Below are 14,334 nucleotides of genomic sequence, written 5' to 3'. Positions count from 1 at the left end.
GTAGTGAGCTGTGATCGCACCACTGCGCCCCAGCCTAGGCAGCAGAGCAAGACCCTGTCTCTAATTAAAACAACAGCAACAGGAGTAGCCGCAAGGCTTTGCAGAGCCTGTGTCAGGTGCTGTACTGGGCACTTGGTAATAAAGGCTTTAACCCTCAACAGCCTCAGGATACAGGTGACATCGTCATTCCTATTCCACAGATTAGAAGACTGAGGCCCAGAACACAAGTGCCTGAGGTCACACAGGCTAAGCAAGAGGCAGATACGAACAGTCAGATGCACTGATCAACACAGTAACAGCTGACACTCACCAGGGGCTCACCCCACGCTCCAGGCCTTCTCAACCCTCACCCGCATCTGTCAATTACCCGTCAGGGGCATGTGGCAGGCATTACAGCATCTCATCCTCACCCTCAACTGCCAGAGGGCCTCCGCATCCTCGTCTTACAGATGAGAACATGGGGGTGGGGGGTGAGGACGTGATGATTAAAGTGGAAGGATCTATGTCACCATGAGCACGCACCCCCCTCACGCCACCTCAGTCCAGTGATCCCAAAGCCACTATAACACACACCTCCTCAGACACGTCAAGTCCTCCAGCCAGAGGAACCGGTTCCAGAATTGGAAGGCCTGGCTAGAGATGCAGGTGAACACGCATCCACCCATGCCAGTGGGACTCTGCATTTGTAAGCCCCTTTAGAAGAGCTCAAAGCACACCTGGGCCAGGCAAGAATGACCTTCAGGATTCTGCCTGGGGTTAACACAAGGCCCACAGACATCCAGAGAGCAGCCAGGTGACAGGTGCCCCGTCCTGCGGGGGAGGTGGCGTAGAGGGTAGATGTCCATTTCTGAGTCACCAGGGTTCTCCAACCAATTCTGGGGCAAGCAAGGCGGTCTCTGGCTTCCCAGGTGGGAAGAGAGACCCCAGGTCTCCTGAAACAGCATCAGCCCATCTTCCCAGGAGAAGGAATTCCCACCCACATTGCTCCCCCCAGCAGAAGGCCCTTCTGGATTAAGGGGGCCAAGCATTGAAAAGCTCCCACCCTAGCCCCTAGGTGACTACGAAGCTGCTCTGGAAGAAAGCAGAGCCAGGGTCTCAGCTTGGGCTGCACGTGGCAGTCACCGGGGGGGTTGACACACGGATGCCCAGGCTGCATCCCTCCAAGATTTGGCCTGAACTGCCTGGCAGTACAGCCTGGACACTGGGAGCTTTTAAAGCTCCCTGGGTGATTCAAAAGTGCAGCCAGGAGAGACCCCCGAGCTGGAGGCTCCCCACTTCCTCCACCTGCCTCCCTAGAAACCCCCAAGTCACAAGGACCCACAAAAGCCTCAAGTGCAGCCCAACCCCTTCTTTCCACAGATGATTGGTAGGTGCAGGTGAAGGTAAACCAGAGGCCCTCTCCAGCACCAGCCCTGCCCTCATCGACAGCTCCTTCCTCCAGGCCTGGACTCCGCCCCAGCCTCCTGGGGGCAGCTCTCACTTCCCCTCTGAACTTCTGATTCCAGACACGGGGTGGGCATGGGAGTATGGATGCGAGGGAGGCATCGGGTTAGGAGGGGCAGGTGGACTGGCCTCAGTGACAGGTGGGCTTTGGAGCAGACGGGAGAATCCCAGGCAGACGGGATGGCCCATGCTAGGACAGGGACGTGGCCAAACGTAGGAGTGGCGAGAATGGCGTGTGGTTTCGTCTGGCTGGAGCTGAGGGCGTGAGAGAAGAGGCTGGTGGGGAATCAGAGCTGCAGAAGCAAGATTAAAAGGCCCCCGAGTGTGCGTTTGGCAGGCATGCAAAGGGCTGCTTTTGGCCACGCTCCTGTTTTATCTGTCTGTACACCTCCCAGCAGCAAGCACACGGCTGGATTCAGAGGAGGAGCTCAATAAATTCTCATTGACAGGGACACTCCGAAACGTCACCTCCCAGGCTGTGGCCTCAGCCGGGGGAGAAAGGCCAGCATGCGGAAGTGAAGCCAGCAGCACGGCGTCCCACACCGCACTCGGTGAGGCCACCGAGATCTGAGACTCCACTGGGGAAGGAATTAAAGCCAGGCGGCCAGGCTTCAGCACAGCCACCAAGCTGAAATGTCACCTGCAACATGGATCTCTGCAGGTTAAAAAAACAGCTCTCCCGGCACACCAGGAAAGGGAGGGGAAGCCCTGTGGTTTCAGAGGACCCTGCTGTTGCCACAACAGAGACAATTCACAGGCTACCCAGAGAGGGTCCCCATCCACCCCTGGCCCGATCCCAGGGTTTGATCCTTGGACTTCGAGTAACCCAGGCTGGGAATTCCAAGGCTTCAAATGGGGCCGGGAAAAACCGGCCCTGCTAGCCGACTCCACAAGCCCCTGCGAGCTCCTGGGGGCAGGGAAAAGGTAGCAGCCAGGCCTCTAGCTTACCCGCACTCTTCCAGAAAAGTGGGAGGCACCAGCTCCTGCCCCTCAGCTCGGGGCTCCGAGCCCAAAGGCCCCCCAGTCCGCCTCCTTCAGAGCAGGGGAGGACAGACAGTACCTGCTCCGGGGGCTCAAGGGGAATTTGGGACTCCAGGGGTTGGAGGGGGGGAATCTCTAGCTCAGAGGTGCAGGACCCCGGTCTGCCACAGAGTGGCGCTGTGCAGACTTGGCTCTTCCTGGGGCCAGCGATGCTGAGCCCACAGGCAGGCTTGGCTTCTGCTCTGAAACCACAAGGCACTCAGATCTGCAGCCCCTGAACTTCCCCCAGAGACAGGGAAGTGACTGCTGGAGGGGAGGGCTCATCGGGGCCATCGGAGGAGGCTTCCTGCTGTGAGCGCGGTGTCCGCCCCACGCCTGGCCCCAAGCCTCAGTTTGCCCCCTTGTTCCTACCCCCAGTGTGTACGTTAGGATCAGCTGGGGAGCTCTGACAACCCCCAGACCCGGGTCAGGAACCCAGAGGCTGTGGCTTAACTGGGCTTGGAAAGGCCTGGCCAGCAGCAGTTTTAAAACACCGAGTTTGGAGATCTACAAGCCCCTTTGAACTCTGACACTCCAGGATCCTAAAAACTGTCCCAAACAGCTCAGAGCCTGCGCCACAGTGGACACCTTGTTGCCTTCCTTGTTTTGAGCTCAGCCTCACTGTGCCTAGAACCAGGACTTCCCGACCTCCCTTCCCAAGGCAGGGCTGACCCTAGGTCACCAGAGGCTCCTGGCGGGCTCTCACCAGCTCTGGCACGGCACCGCCCCCAAGGCTCCAGGAAAGAAAACTCCAAGCGTCAAAACCGTGGTTGGCTCCAGCTTCCCCCGCTTCCCCTCCTGACTTTGGTGTCTGCTGCCAGAGTGACAAAAGCCATCCTCGCACCCGGCCCGCAGGAGATCAGGAACGCTGCCGACACGGGGCTGGCTGTCTCGGAAAGTCTCTTAGGAAGCACCGAGGTCGCTGCTCTCGCAGGCCAGGGCCTCTTCCAGCGCTCCTGAATCTACCTGGGCGGGTCGACTCCCTGCACAGCCGGCGGCCGGGATGACACACGCCGCCGTCGGAGCCTGCGCCCTGGGCCCCTCACCTGTGGCGTGGCGGCCGAGTCAGGCACAGCCAGTGCCTCAGGTTCTGCCGTCCCTGCTGGTGGAGGCGGCCGTAAACACAGGGTGAGCAACACTGAAGTGCCCCAAGCTTAAGCAACACCGAGGGAGGCCAGGGAAGGCTGCTCACCTGGGTTCCCCCTTCCACCCCTGCCGGGAGGCGGGAGCACGGAATCCCAGGGGAGAGGACGAGACGGCCGACCAGGGGGCACATTTCACAACGCCCCACCAAGAACTTCTCTCTGCCCCTTTGTCCCCCGCCTCCTGGAAATCGGCTTAGGCGGGTTCGCTTCCACCCGGAGTGCGGCTGGGCCTTTTGTTCAGGCGCCTTTTACAAAAGGAGCCCTCTTTCCATTTGGTGGCCCCGCTTTTTGTTTCCAAACCCCAACCTGTGTGGCCGCTACCCCTCAGGCCCCAGATAAGGCACCGCAGGGGGGAGCAAGGGTTTAGTGTGTTTTAAACGCACTTTGTACAAAGGCTAGTTTGTAAGAGCCAAACCGACTCAACTCCGGCTGGCATCCACCGCCCAGCTGGGAACCCGGCAGGTGCTCCCCCACCGCCAGCACGCTGCCCTCGGAACTCAGACGGGCACTGCGGCCAGGCCCCCGGCCCACCACGTGGAAAGGGCGCAGCCTCCACTCCCCCATCTAATGAGGGTGTCGCGGTGTCCCTTCTCCCCATCTGGGAACCCCCTCCCTATGGCCTGCGCCTCGAGTCTCCACCGCACATTTCTAAGTGCCCCCCCGGTCCCCCACCCGGCGCTGGGGAGGGGAGGCGGAAAGCTGGGGGTGGGCGGGCGCAGGGAGGGTGAGCTCCACTCCCGCTCCGCCTCCATGAAGGGAATTTAATTAGCCTGCTAGAGAGGCGGGCGGGCGGCCGAGGAGGTGTCTCTGGTGCTGCAATATAATTGAATCGGCTCCACTCGGTCGGGCCACTCGCCGCCCATCAGCGCGGCCGCAGGGCCCGGGAGGGCTGGGGGCGGGGAGGCGCATCCAGGCGGAGCAGGAAGGGCCGGGGAGGGAAAAAGGCCAGTGCGGGTCGGGGGCGGCGGATGTGCAATCCCTCTCCCACCTCCGAGGCTGGGGCAGCCATCTTCTTTGGGGGGGAGGGGAGGGGCAGGGAGCCGCTCCGCCGGCGGTGGGGGGAGAAAGAGGAGAGAAGCGGCCGAGCCCGTGGCGCGCCCTTCCTCGGGAAGCAGGGCGTGGGGGTCACAAACCCGGCAGGCTACGGTCCCGCCCTCCCGACCAACTCCCCCGAGACAAGGGGTCGGGGAGGGGGAGAGGAGCAAGACAAAAACCCTAACCGGCGCGGCCCCAGTAGCGAGCACCCCCCCCCCACACCCCCGCTTCCTTGGCCGTCGCCAGCACCTGCCGCGGGGGCGCACAGCCACCCCCATTCGCTCCCTCCCGCGTCGCCGCAAAGTTTTCATTCCAGCTCTCCAGCGCCCGCAGCTCTCGGAGACTCCCCCCGCCACCCCCATCCCCCCACTTTATCTGCCCTCTACCCCGCACGCACTTAAACGCACCCCCCCATCCCCCGCTGAGCGCACTCCTGAGCCCGGAGCCCCCGCGTCCCCGCCCGCAGCCAGGCCTCCCAGGCTGCGACCCGCGGGCGGAGGAAGGGGGTGGCCTTTGGTCGCCTGCCCGCCCTCCCGGCTCTTATCGCCGCTAACACTCCGGGGAAGTTGCCCGGGAGCCGTTGGCGGCCGCCCCCGCGAAACCCGCGAACTTGCAGGAGGAGAGTGCGGTGGGGGAAGGGGGGAGGACCCCGTCCCCGGCCGGGTGCGGCGCGCTCACCTTTCATGCCAGGGCCCCGCAGCTCCGCCTCGGCTGATACATGCTGGAGCCACCGTCGCCCAGTGTTTGTCTAAACTGCTTATCTCACCCGGGGCTGCTCGGCGGCGGCAGCTCGGGCCCGCTGGGGAGGTGGAGCTTCCGGGGCCCCGGCCAAGAAACACCTGCTGCTGTCGCCGCCGAGGACACACCCAAACGCAACGCCGCCCACTCCCGGGCCACTGGCTCGCTCCCGGCTCCCTGACCTCAGCCAGCGGGAGGTGTCGGGTTTCAGCCGCAAACACACAGGCGCGCGCGCGCGCACCGACGGGCGCCCGGGTCCACCCGCCCAGGCACACGCCCCTCCCCGGCCCGGCCGGCCAGGTGAGCCGAGGACACCAGCGGGGCCGCGGAGGTGCCACCCCCACACTCTCGGGAGCCCCTGGCTGGACTGCTCGGGGGTCCCGGGGACCTTGGTGGCTAAGACCGGCCACTTGACTCTAAAAGTAGTGAGCAGCTACAGCACCCTCGCCACGTGAGCGGAGCCCTGTCTCGCAGCTGCGTCCCGAGAACCTAGAACAGTGCCTGACACAGAGCAGGCCCAATAATGGGCGGACGGGTAACTCCGTGTCCTGGAGGCCTTTTGGAGAACAACTTTCTGGGCGCTGGTGGCGCGTGGGGTGGGGGGAGGCGACACAAAACAGACTGTGTACCCAAGCCCCACCCCCCCCATGCCTGACCTTATTACCCCAACTAGAAAAGGCTGAATACTAAGAACTTGGCCTCAAAATTCCATAAGGCACCCCACCCCCCAGTTTTAAGTAACTTTTGGGAAGGCCACAATGCGGGCCGCTGCGGGGGGTGTTCTTTAAAGAACCCGCGGCCCAGGGGCTGGAGAACCCACGGAGGCGCCGCTTCGCCAGGGGGATCATTAAGTAGCTGGGGTTGCGGTCAGAGGCGAGGTCGCCCGCCTCCAGAAACTGGCACGACCCATTGCGCTTCTGGCCCCAGCGCAGCGCCTCCCCATTCCTGGCACCCCCCCACCCTACCTCACCCAGGCACTTGACTGGAATGACTCAGGGAGCGTCCTGAAATTCCTGGGCACCCACAGGCGGCGCGGAGAGGGACTGAAGGCCCCAGTCTTCCCACCCCCCGGCTCCGCCCACCCCGCCCCGCCCCCACCCCATCGCGGCGGGCGCGTCCCCAGGAAGCTCGGGGTTAAAGGGGCGGGCCTCGGGGGCAGGGGTCGCCAGGCCTCCCCTGCCGCCTTCTGGCGCCCTGGGCTGTAACCCCCCCGGGCGGCTCTGAGGCCCCGGGGTCGCTCCCTCCTCATCCTCTTCCAACAACCCTCTGATCTAGCGCGTCCCTACTTCTGAGCCCTGGGGCAAACCAGCACCCCCTGGGCGGCCGCCCCAGCGCTGCGCTGCGGGTTTCGACTTTCAGCCCCCTCGTGCCAGCCCCAAACCTGCCCCGGGACATGCCCGCGCCAGGCTTGGCAGGCGCGCACGCTGCCGTCCCCGCGAGCCCGCCTCCCCCGCCTTCCTCCCTCCCCCTCCCCGCGCCAGCCCGGATTGCGACGGGAGCGAGCGCTGGGCGCCTGCCACCCCCCATCCATCTGTTCCCGATGACGCTGGCGGGCCTAGAGCGTTCGGGGCCCGCGCCAGCGGGGAGCAGAACCAGCCTGTGTGCCCTCCGGGGGGCAGGGTCTGGCGGGCTCCCTCAGGCCCCACGCTCCCCGCTCGACCTCCGACCGAGCGCGCGCCGGGGCCCGGAGGTGGGGGCGCACGCGGGCCGGCCCCCCGCCTTGCACAAGGCTCCGGGCAGACCACAAACGAAAAGGGAAACGGACCGGCGAGGCCGGGTCGGGCCGTTACTGGCTCCTACCTGCGGACGCTGGCCGGCCCTGGCACGGCGCGGGGGTGCTGCTTCCCCGCACGACCCGCCAGCTCACCGGCGGCGCCCCCCTTGCGGCCTTGGCCGGACGCTATAATTTACGCACCACACGGTGGCTCGGCCGCGCGGGCCCGGGTAATTTATACCCGCACTGGCCGGCGGATTCACCCGGCCCCAGGCGGCCAGGGCTGGGAGGGGGAGGGGGAGGGGCGCCTCCACCCCCACTGGGAGTCACGGGCGGGGGGAGGGGAGGATAGGGAGGTGTTAGGAAGGAATGGACGACGACTGGCCCGGAGCCTTAAAAACAAAATTCACCTCCGGGACCGGCCCAACCCCTTTCCCACCTGGATTACACGCTGCGGGGGGAGGGGAACAGCATGCAAATGAGCCTCTCGCACCTGGCCGGGAGCTGCCTCCGGCCTAGTTCTCCAGGTAGGCACCTAGGCCCCACCTCCAGGTCTCTCACCGGGACACGGTGCCACCAACTACTCCCTTCTTCCTTGGAGAGGCCCTTGGGCCAGGGGTGAAGGTGGGGTTAGGTTTCTCCACCTGTTTGAGCAGGACCACGACGGCCAACCACAAAAACGTGTGGAGTGGCCACTGGGAGGTGCATCACTCGGCTTTTTAGAGCCGGCCAATCCCTCCGGCGTATACATCTAGCTCCCCTGGATTGCGAGATGGGTGGTCTGGTCCCGTTTCACAGATGAGGAAGTTGAGGCCCTGAGTAGCTCAAGATCATGTGCACACAGGTGACATGCAAGCTGCGCCCCAAACTGCTCACACCTGGAAGTCACTCCCCTTCCCAACCCAGTAGGCCTAGGGGAGCGAGGCGCTGCCGGACACCCCGGCAACCGCCGGGGGGCAGCAGCGAGCCGCTCTGTGAGTCCTGGCCGGGAAACGCTGGCGGCCACCAGGCGGGCTGGCAAGGGGGAGATGGATGACACTCACTGTCAGTGCGCCCGGCCCCCGGAAATTAGTAATCCGGAGCACGGCCTCCGAGTTTAAGGGTGGGAATTGCTCTCCTGCAGCCGGCGCGCTCCTCGCTGACGAGGTTTGTCGCTTGACTCCTAATTTCCCAGCACTGGGGCTAAGGCTGGCCTCCCTCCATTTCCCTCCAGGCCTGCTCCTCCTCCTCTCTCTTCCTAAGCAGCGCCCTACCCACAGCCCCGCGCCCCCAGATAGTGCGAGCCCTTCCTGGGCACAGCTCTCTTTCCCTGGACCTCCTTCCCACCCTCCACTCCCATTTGCCTGGAAGGAGCTAGGTAGGTGCCAGGGCCAGGCCTACGGAGGCACCTCCCAGAGCAGGACACCTGCCCTGGGGATGCTGCACGCGGTGCTCCTTACCACGGACTGTCCTTTGTGCCAAGGCAACAGGATGCTGGTGGCTGGTGCGCGTTTGCTCACACCCTGAGGCCCCTGCCAAGCTAAACTGTGCCTCCAAGAGCGGAAGGCAGGCTCCCAGCCCCTCACCTGCCTCAGGTACCTGCTTCAGTGACACCTAGGTGCAAACTCTAGCCCTACCTCCACAAGCCCTGGAACCTATCAGACCTGCACCACAAAAGAGATTTAAAATTTAAAAGCTTTCCTAAGGGCATGGTAGCTCACGCCTGTAATCCCAGCACTTTGGGGGGCCAAGATAGGCATATTGCTTGAGATCAGGAGTTCTAGACCGGCCTGGACAACATGGCAAAACCCTGTCTCTATTAAAAACAAAAAAAATTAGCCCTGCATGGTGGCGTGTGCCTGTAGTCCCATCTACTTGGGAAAGTGAGGTAGGAGGATCACTTGAGCCCAGGAGGCAGAGGTCGCAGTGAGCTGAGATTGTGCCACTGCACTCTAGCCTGGGCGACAGAGTGAGACCCTGTTTCAAAGGAGGAAAAAAAAAAAACAAAGCTTTCCATCTCAGATGAACATGAGACACCTTAAACCTACTCCCTGAGCTCAGGAACTAAGAGGGGTGTCTGGAGGCGGGAGTCCTAGGAGGATCCACCAGAAAGAAAGGGACGCCTTGAACCACAGAGGGTGGGCGGTTTTTCACTCAACAAACACACTAAACCCTGGGCTGTGTTTCACACTTGGTTTTCCAGAAACAAAACTGAAAATTCCAGTAAGCCTTCAGCAAGCACCTCAGAGAGGCCAGGGTTAGCTGGGTGTGATGGCACAAGCCTGTGGTCCCAGCTACTCGCGAGACTGAGGCAGGAGGATCATTTGGGCCCAGGAGTCTGAGGCTGAGGTATGATTGTGCCACTGCACTCCAGCCTGAGCCACAGAGCAAGACCTTGTCTTTTTTTTGTTGTTTTCAAAGGCGGGGGCGGCAAGGGACAGACAGCAGAGGGCAGATGCTGACAGAGGGGACACTTCAAGGCAGCAAGGAAATTTGGAAGGCAAGGGGGCAGGATGACAGCACAGACCACCACCACCACTGCCTGGGCATCAACCTGGGCCACGTCAGGTGCTAAGGGGTGCGGGCGCCACCTGTGACTGTCACCACCTCACTAAGTCTTAGCACACGGCCCAGCCCTGGCGGAGGATGGATCCCGGACACGTTCTTTCTGGTTCTTGCTTCTTCTAGGGCTCAGCAGGACAGCACACAGCCTAACCCAAGGTCCTTCTCCATCCTGGCCAGTTGCTCCTAGCACGTAGGAACTGCATGTCACCTTCATTATGTTGCCTGGGCACCTTGTTCAGCGCCTGGATCCGCCAATAAGTATCAGGGACCTGGATGTCCGTGGGCCAGGAGGTAAAGATCACCTCTGCCATTCACCAAGCACCTAACAAGAGCCAGCGCTGCTCAGCGCATGTCACTGGAAGCCCTCCCGGCCCTGCAAGGCAGGCAGTGACCTCCATTACACAGCCCGAGTGGGGAGACCTGAGAAGGTTAATTGGCCTGCCTCAGGCACACACATTCCAGCACGAGTCTCATCCAGACGTGGCTCTTACACCTGGCAGCACTTCTCGGTAACCACCTGCCATGGTCACTCTGATTATTAAGAAAGATACACCTGCAGGGGTACGACAGGTCTCAAGCGGTTTCAGGTCTACGCTCTTACCTCTGGGCAGCTGTCCAGTGCCTGAAAACCATTTTGGTTGGGGGCCGGGGGAGGGGGCCGTTAGCTGCCTAGAGCTGAGCACCCTGGGATTCACCCAGCTCCCCTGTATGCACAGCCCACCCTCCCCAAGGTTACCAGCCCTGGTGCAGGGGCAAGGGGCGGGGGGCTAAGTCCACAGAGTGCACTGAATCCGGGGGGCACGAAGAGCGGAGGGGTGGAAGGCTGCCAGGCTACCCCATCTGCCCTCAGCCCCCAGCCCTGCCCTACGCATCGGTGAAGGTGCAAGCCCCCACCACTTAGATTCCACCCTCCTCTTTCTGTTTCCTGCCCTGCTATCACTGGCCCAGAAATCCTCCCCATTCTTCAAAGCCCGGCTTACATCTTATCTCTTGCAAGAAGGCTTTTCCCATCCCTGCCTCTGGAATTCATCTCTCCAGGTTGCGTCCCACTCTTAGATAGCAATCACACAGTGCAGTGGGTCTGAAATCATGGGGGGGAGGAATACAGATCCCCAGGCCCCTCCCCTTACGGAGCCAAGGTCTCCAAGCAGTGCCTGAGAAGCAGCATCCTCCACCAGCCACCCTGCAGGCCGGGCCACAGCGTGTCTGCTGGAGTCCCAGACTCCCTGCTCCAGAGTGGCAGTGGGGGCCTCAAGGGAAGAAGGCCCCCTGTCTCCTAGCAGGGACACAGTCCCCAGACCCTGGGCAGGATTTAAGATTTAACCCAGATCTGCTGATTGGATAAAGGCTGGAGGGAGAGAGGGGAAAGCAGCGCCCGCCTCTCCCTGCCTGCCCCTCTTGGGGAGGAACCAGATTCGCCAGGGATGCTGGGGGAGCCCCACCCCAGCAGCTCAGGTGGCCCTCAGTAGCCCAGGTCACCTCTAGGGGAACAGGAAAGGGTTAAGGCCCGGCTAACTCCCTTTGAGGAGTTTTCCTCTTAACCCCGGGCTGCCCCACACTTCCTGCCCTCTCAGCGCCTGGTTCCAATCCGCACCCCGCACACAGCTGCACTCCTTTACAATCAGTTAACAGCTGTTTTGCATAGATTTTCAATTCTAATTGCCTCGCTTTGTGAGCGCCGCCGAGCCCTGGTGAATGGGGACGCCGCCACCGCGGCTGGAAAGCGGGCGGGAGAGGGAGTAAAAGGAAGCCGTGTGCGTCGGGGCTGCTGGCTTTTATTTTTCTAAATCAGAAAAGAATACCCCTGCTACCAACCGCCCCCCAGCTCCTGCCTCTCCTACTGGAGCGGGGAAACCTGAAACGGGTGACCCCCACCTCTGGAGAGGCACCCACCCTATGACCTGGGCTCCCTGACCCCAACCCAGATACAGGTCCCAGAGGGCAGCTTCCAGCTCCAGAGCTGGCCCAGGAGCCATGGCTCTCCTCCCTCCTGCAGCTCCCCTCCCCCTCCCCTTGCAGCCCCCCTCCTCCCTCCCGCCCCCCCACCCCAAGCTCTCCAGTATCCAGATATGGGAAGCTAATTGGACAATAAAGTTGAACAGCAAGGAAACGCACTCTCTGGAGACAGCTGGCATCTATAAAAGAGAAATATTTGCATTTAAAACCTTTAAACTTTATATGGCGGGGCCAGGCCGAGGCAGGGGAAGGGGGCTGGGGGAGCAGCGCTCGGACCCTTGATGGGGGGCAGAGAATCCTGGGAGTTTTGGGCGCTTCTGCCACCAGTGAGCACCCCCCACACATACCCCTTGCCCTGTTACTGTCTGGGAGACAAGTTGGCCCCTGCTAGCCAGACGGCCCTGGCCAAGTCTAAGTGTCCCAGGTGATTGAAATCCTGGGAAGAGCTTGCGTCCACTTGGGCTGCCACAGGCAAGCCACAGGGATCCCAGGGCATCCAGGCTGGGTCCTGTACCCTGGTGGTGGGCCTGGCTCAACTGCTGTCCACAACCTGTCCCTCTCCCGGGTCACCCAGAAGCTCCAGGACCCAGTGAAGGGCAGACTCAGTGGCAAAGTGGCCCCTTCCTGGCAAGGAGACGTTCTGCCAGGAGCCGCCTCTGGTGGCCTGAAGCCCTCCGTTCCATCCCCTGCACATCCAGACAGTGCAGCTGTGTGAGGGCACCTGACCAGGTCCGCGTTCAGGGCCCTGCAGGCTGGCATCACTACACTGCACGGATGAGGTTGTGGAGCTCGGAGAAGTCCGCCCTGCCTTCCCAGCGCTCCTGCTGTCTGGGGTGGGGATGCCAGGTTTTCATTTCCTCACATGCCTAGTTCCCATTTTTCATATTTGAGAGAAACCTGGCCAAATTTTCCTACTGTCAACATTGGTGATGTAAAGCCGGGAGAGCATGTGTTCCGGAGTGGTCTGATTTTAGCAGGCTTTTATAAAATCCCAGGGCGCTGAGAACCCCGTCTACCTGGCAGGCCTGCTGGAGTGGGCTGTGCCACGGCAGACTTCAAGGGCAGGAGACGAAACTTCTGTGGTGGAGGTGAGGAGGAGGGCAGGGGCTGCCGGCCAAGCCCGATGGGCACCTGGGTAGCTTTCAATGATGTCAACTGAACAGAAACCACGGCAGAAACAGGTCCAGTTCACTGGCAGCAATCAGAGGGGAGCAGGGTCTCCTCCTTGCAACTTTTCTTCCCATCAGGAAACTATCTCCAGTCCAAGCAAGGCAGTCTCAGCTCCTGGGCCGCCCATGAGCACAGCCTGCTGTTTGAGGCTTCTGATCACCTACAATGCGGTCTTCAGTTTATCTGGCTCGCTACGGGCAGCACCCTCTCTACCACTTACCTCTAAAAACACCCTGGGGCCAGACGTGTTAACCCCATTCAATGACCACCCAGACAGCAAACGTTAAAGTGTGGCTTTGGAGAGCACAGCCGGTGGCCCCCCCCGGGGGTGCAGGGGGAGGATGGACATGGCAGTCAAGCTGCCGGAATGGGCAAATCTCCACCCACTGTGCACCCGTTTCCTTAGCTGCTGCCCTGCAAGGAACGTGTCCCCCTGCCCCCACTTTGGTGAGGACCAGACAAGACAATAGAGAGAGCCATGCCCAGTGCCTGGGACGAAGCTGGAGCTCAGAAGCGTTCCCTTACATTTGCTGTGCGGAGGAAGTGGAAAGGCGGCAGCACAGACAAATAAAGTTTTACGAGGAAGCACTTCTTGGCGCCAGACCAGATGGGCAGGGAGGTCGGTCACTCAGACCACTTCTGCCCTGGGACACTGGGCCTAGAGTGAGAGCAGCGGAACTCTTTTCTCCTCCGACATTAGGAGAGGCCTTGGAATGTCACACACACTCCAAGAATGACACCAGCAACTTGCGTGAGCCCAGCCCCTGCCGGCCCCTGGCTGGTCACTAGGCAAGGGGAGCAGGACAGCGGGTGGGGCCCGGCCGGCCACCCAAGTCCCTGGCTTCTGTAAGTGTGAGGATACTGATAGCAGGCCAGGCGCGGTGGCTCACATCTGTAATCCCAACACTTTGGGAGGCCGAGGCGGACGGATCACAAGGTCAGGAGATCGAGACCATCCTGGCTAACACGGTGAAACCCCGTCTCTACTAAAAATACAAAAAACTAGCCGGGCGTGGTGGAGGGCGCCTGTAGTCCCAGCTACTCGGGAGGCTGAGGCAGGAGAATGGCGTGAACCCGGGAGGCAGAGCTTGCAGTGAGCGTAGATCACGCCACTGCACTCCAGCCTGGGTGACAGAGTGAGACTGCATCTCAAAAAAAAAAAAAATATATATATATATATATATATATATATATATATATATGAAAAAGAAAGATACTGACAGCACCCTGTCCGGCTTTCCCTCTCAGAGATCTTTCATATATATATATATATATATATATATATATATTTTTTTTTTTTTTTTTTGACAGAATCTCACTCTGTTGCCCAGGCTGGAGCGCGGTAGTGCGATCATAGCTCACTGCAGCCTCCACCTCCTGGTCTCAAGGATCCTCCCGCCTCAGAAGGTGCATCTTTAAAAATTATCAAATCAGCCCATGTGACCATCAACGGGGGGAAGAGATAAACAAAATGTGGTCTCTGTGTACAATGGAATATTATTCAGCCACAGAAAGGAATGGGTCCCGATACACAGTGAGGCATGAAACATACCTTCGCATCCACGCAAA

The 14,334-nt window shown here is 61.0% G+C and overlaps 1 protein-coding gene across 10 annotated transcripts in view; it reads right to left on the bottom strand.

Annotated features, from left to right (window-relative positions):
• GSE1 (Gse1 coiled-coil protein) overlaps positions 1–14,334 on the bottom strand; it is a 502,305-nt gene that overhangs the window by 54,978 nt on the left and 432,993 nt on the right. The window contains exon 1 of one of the 10 annotated variants that reach the window (XM_008974331.4): positions 6,352–6,395. The exons of 7 other annotated variants lie outside the window; for them this stretch is intronic. Coding sequence is in view for 2 of the 3 variants with exons in the window: in XM_003820849.5 (XP_003820897.3) it covers positions 5,322–5,328 (7 nt within the window). In the remaining variant the exon portion in view is untranslated. Of the gene's footprint in view, positions 1–5,321; positions 5,617–6,351; positions 6,396–14,334 lie in introns of those variants that run through there. 2 more of the 10 variants (XM_003820849.5, XM_008974333.7) reach the window with 2 other exon arrangements.

This window comes from Pan paniscus, chromosome 18 (assembly GCF_029289425.2).
Source record: "Pan paniscus chromosome 18, NHGRI_mPanPan1-v2.0_pri, whole genome shotgun sequence".
NCBI classification, from domain to species: domain Eukaryota; kingdom Metazoa; phylum Chordata; class Mammalia; order Primates; family Hominidae; genus Pan; species Pan paniscus.
This window is presented reverse-complemented; position numbering and strand designations above follow the sequence as displayed.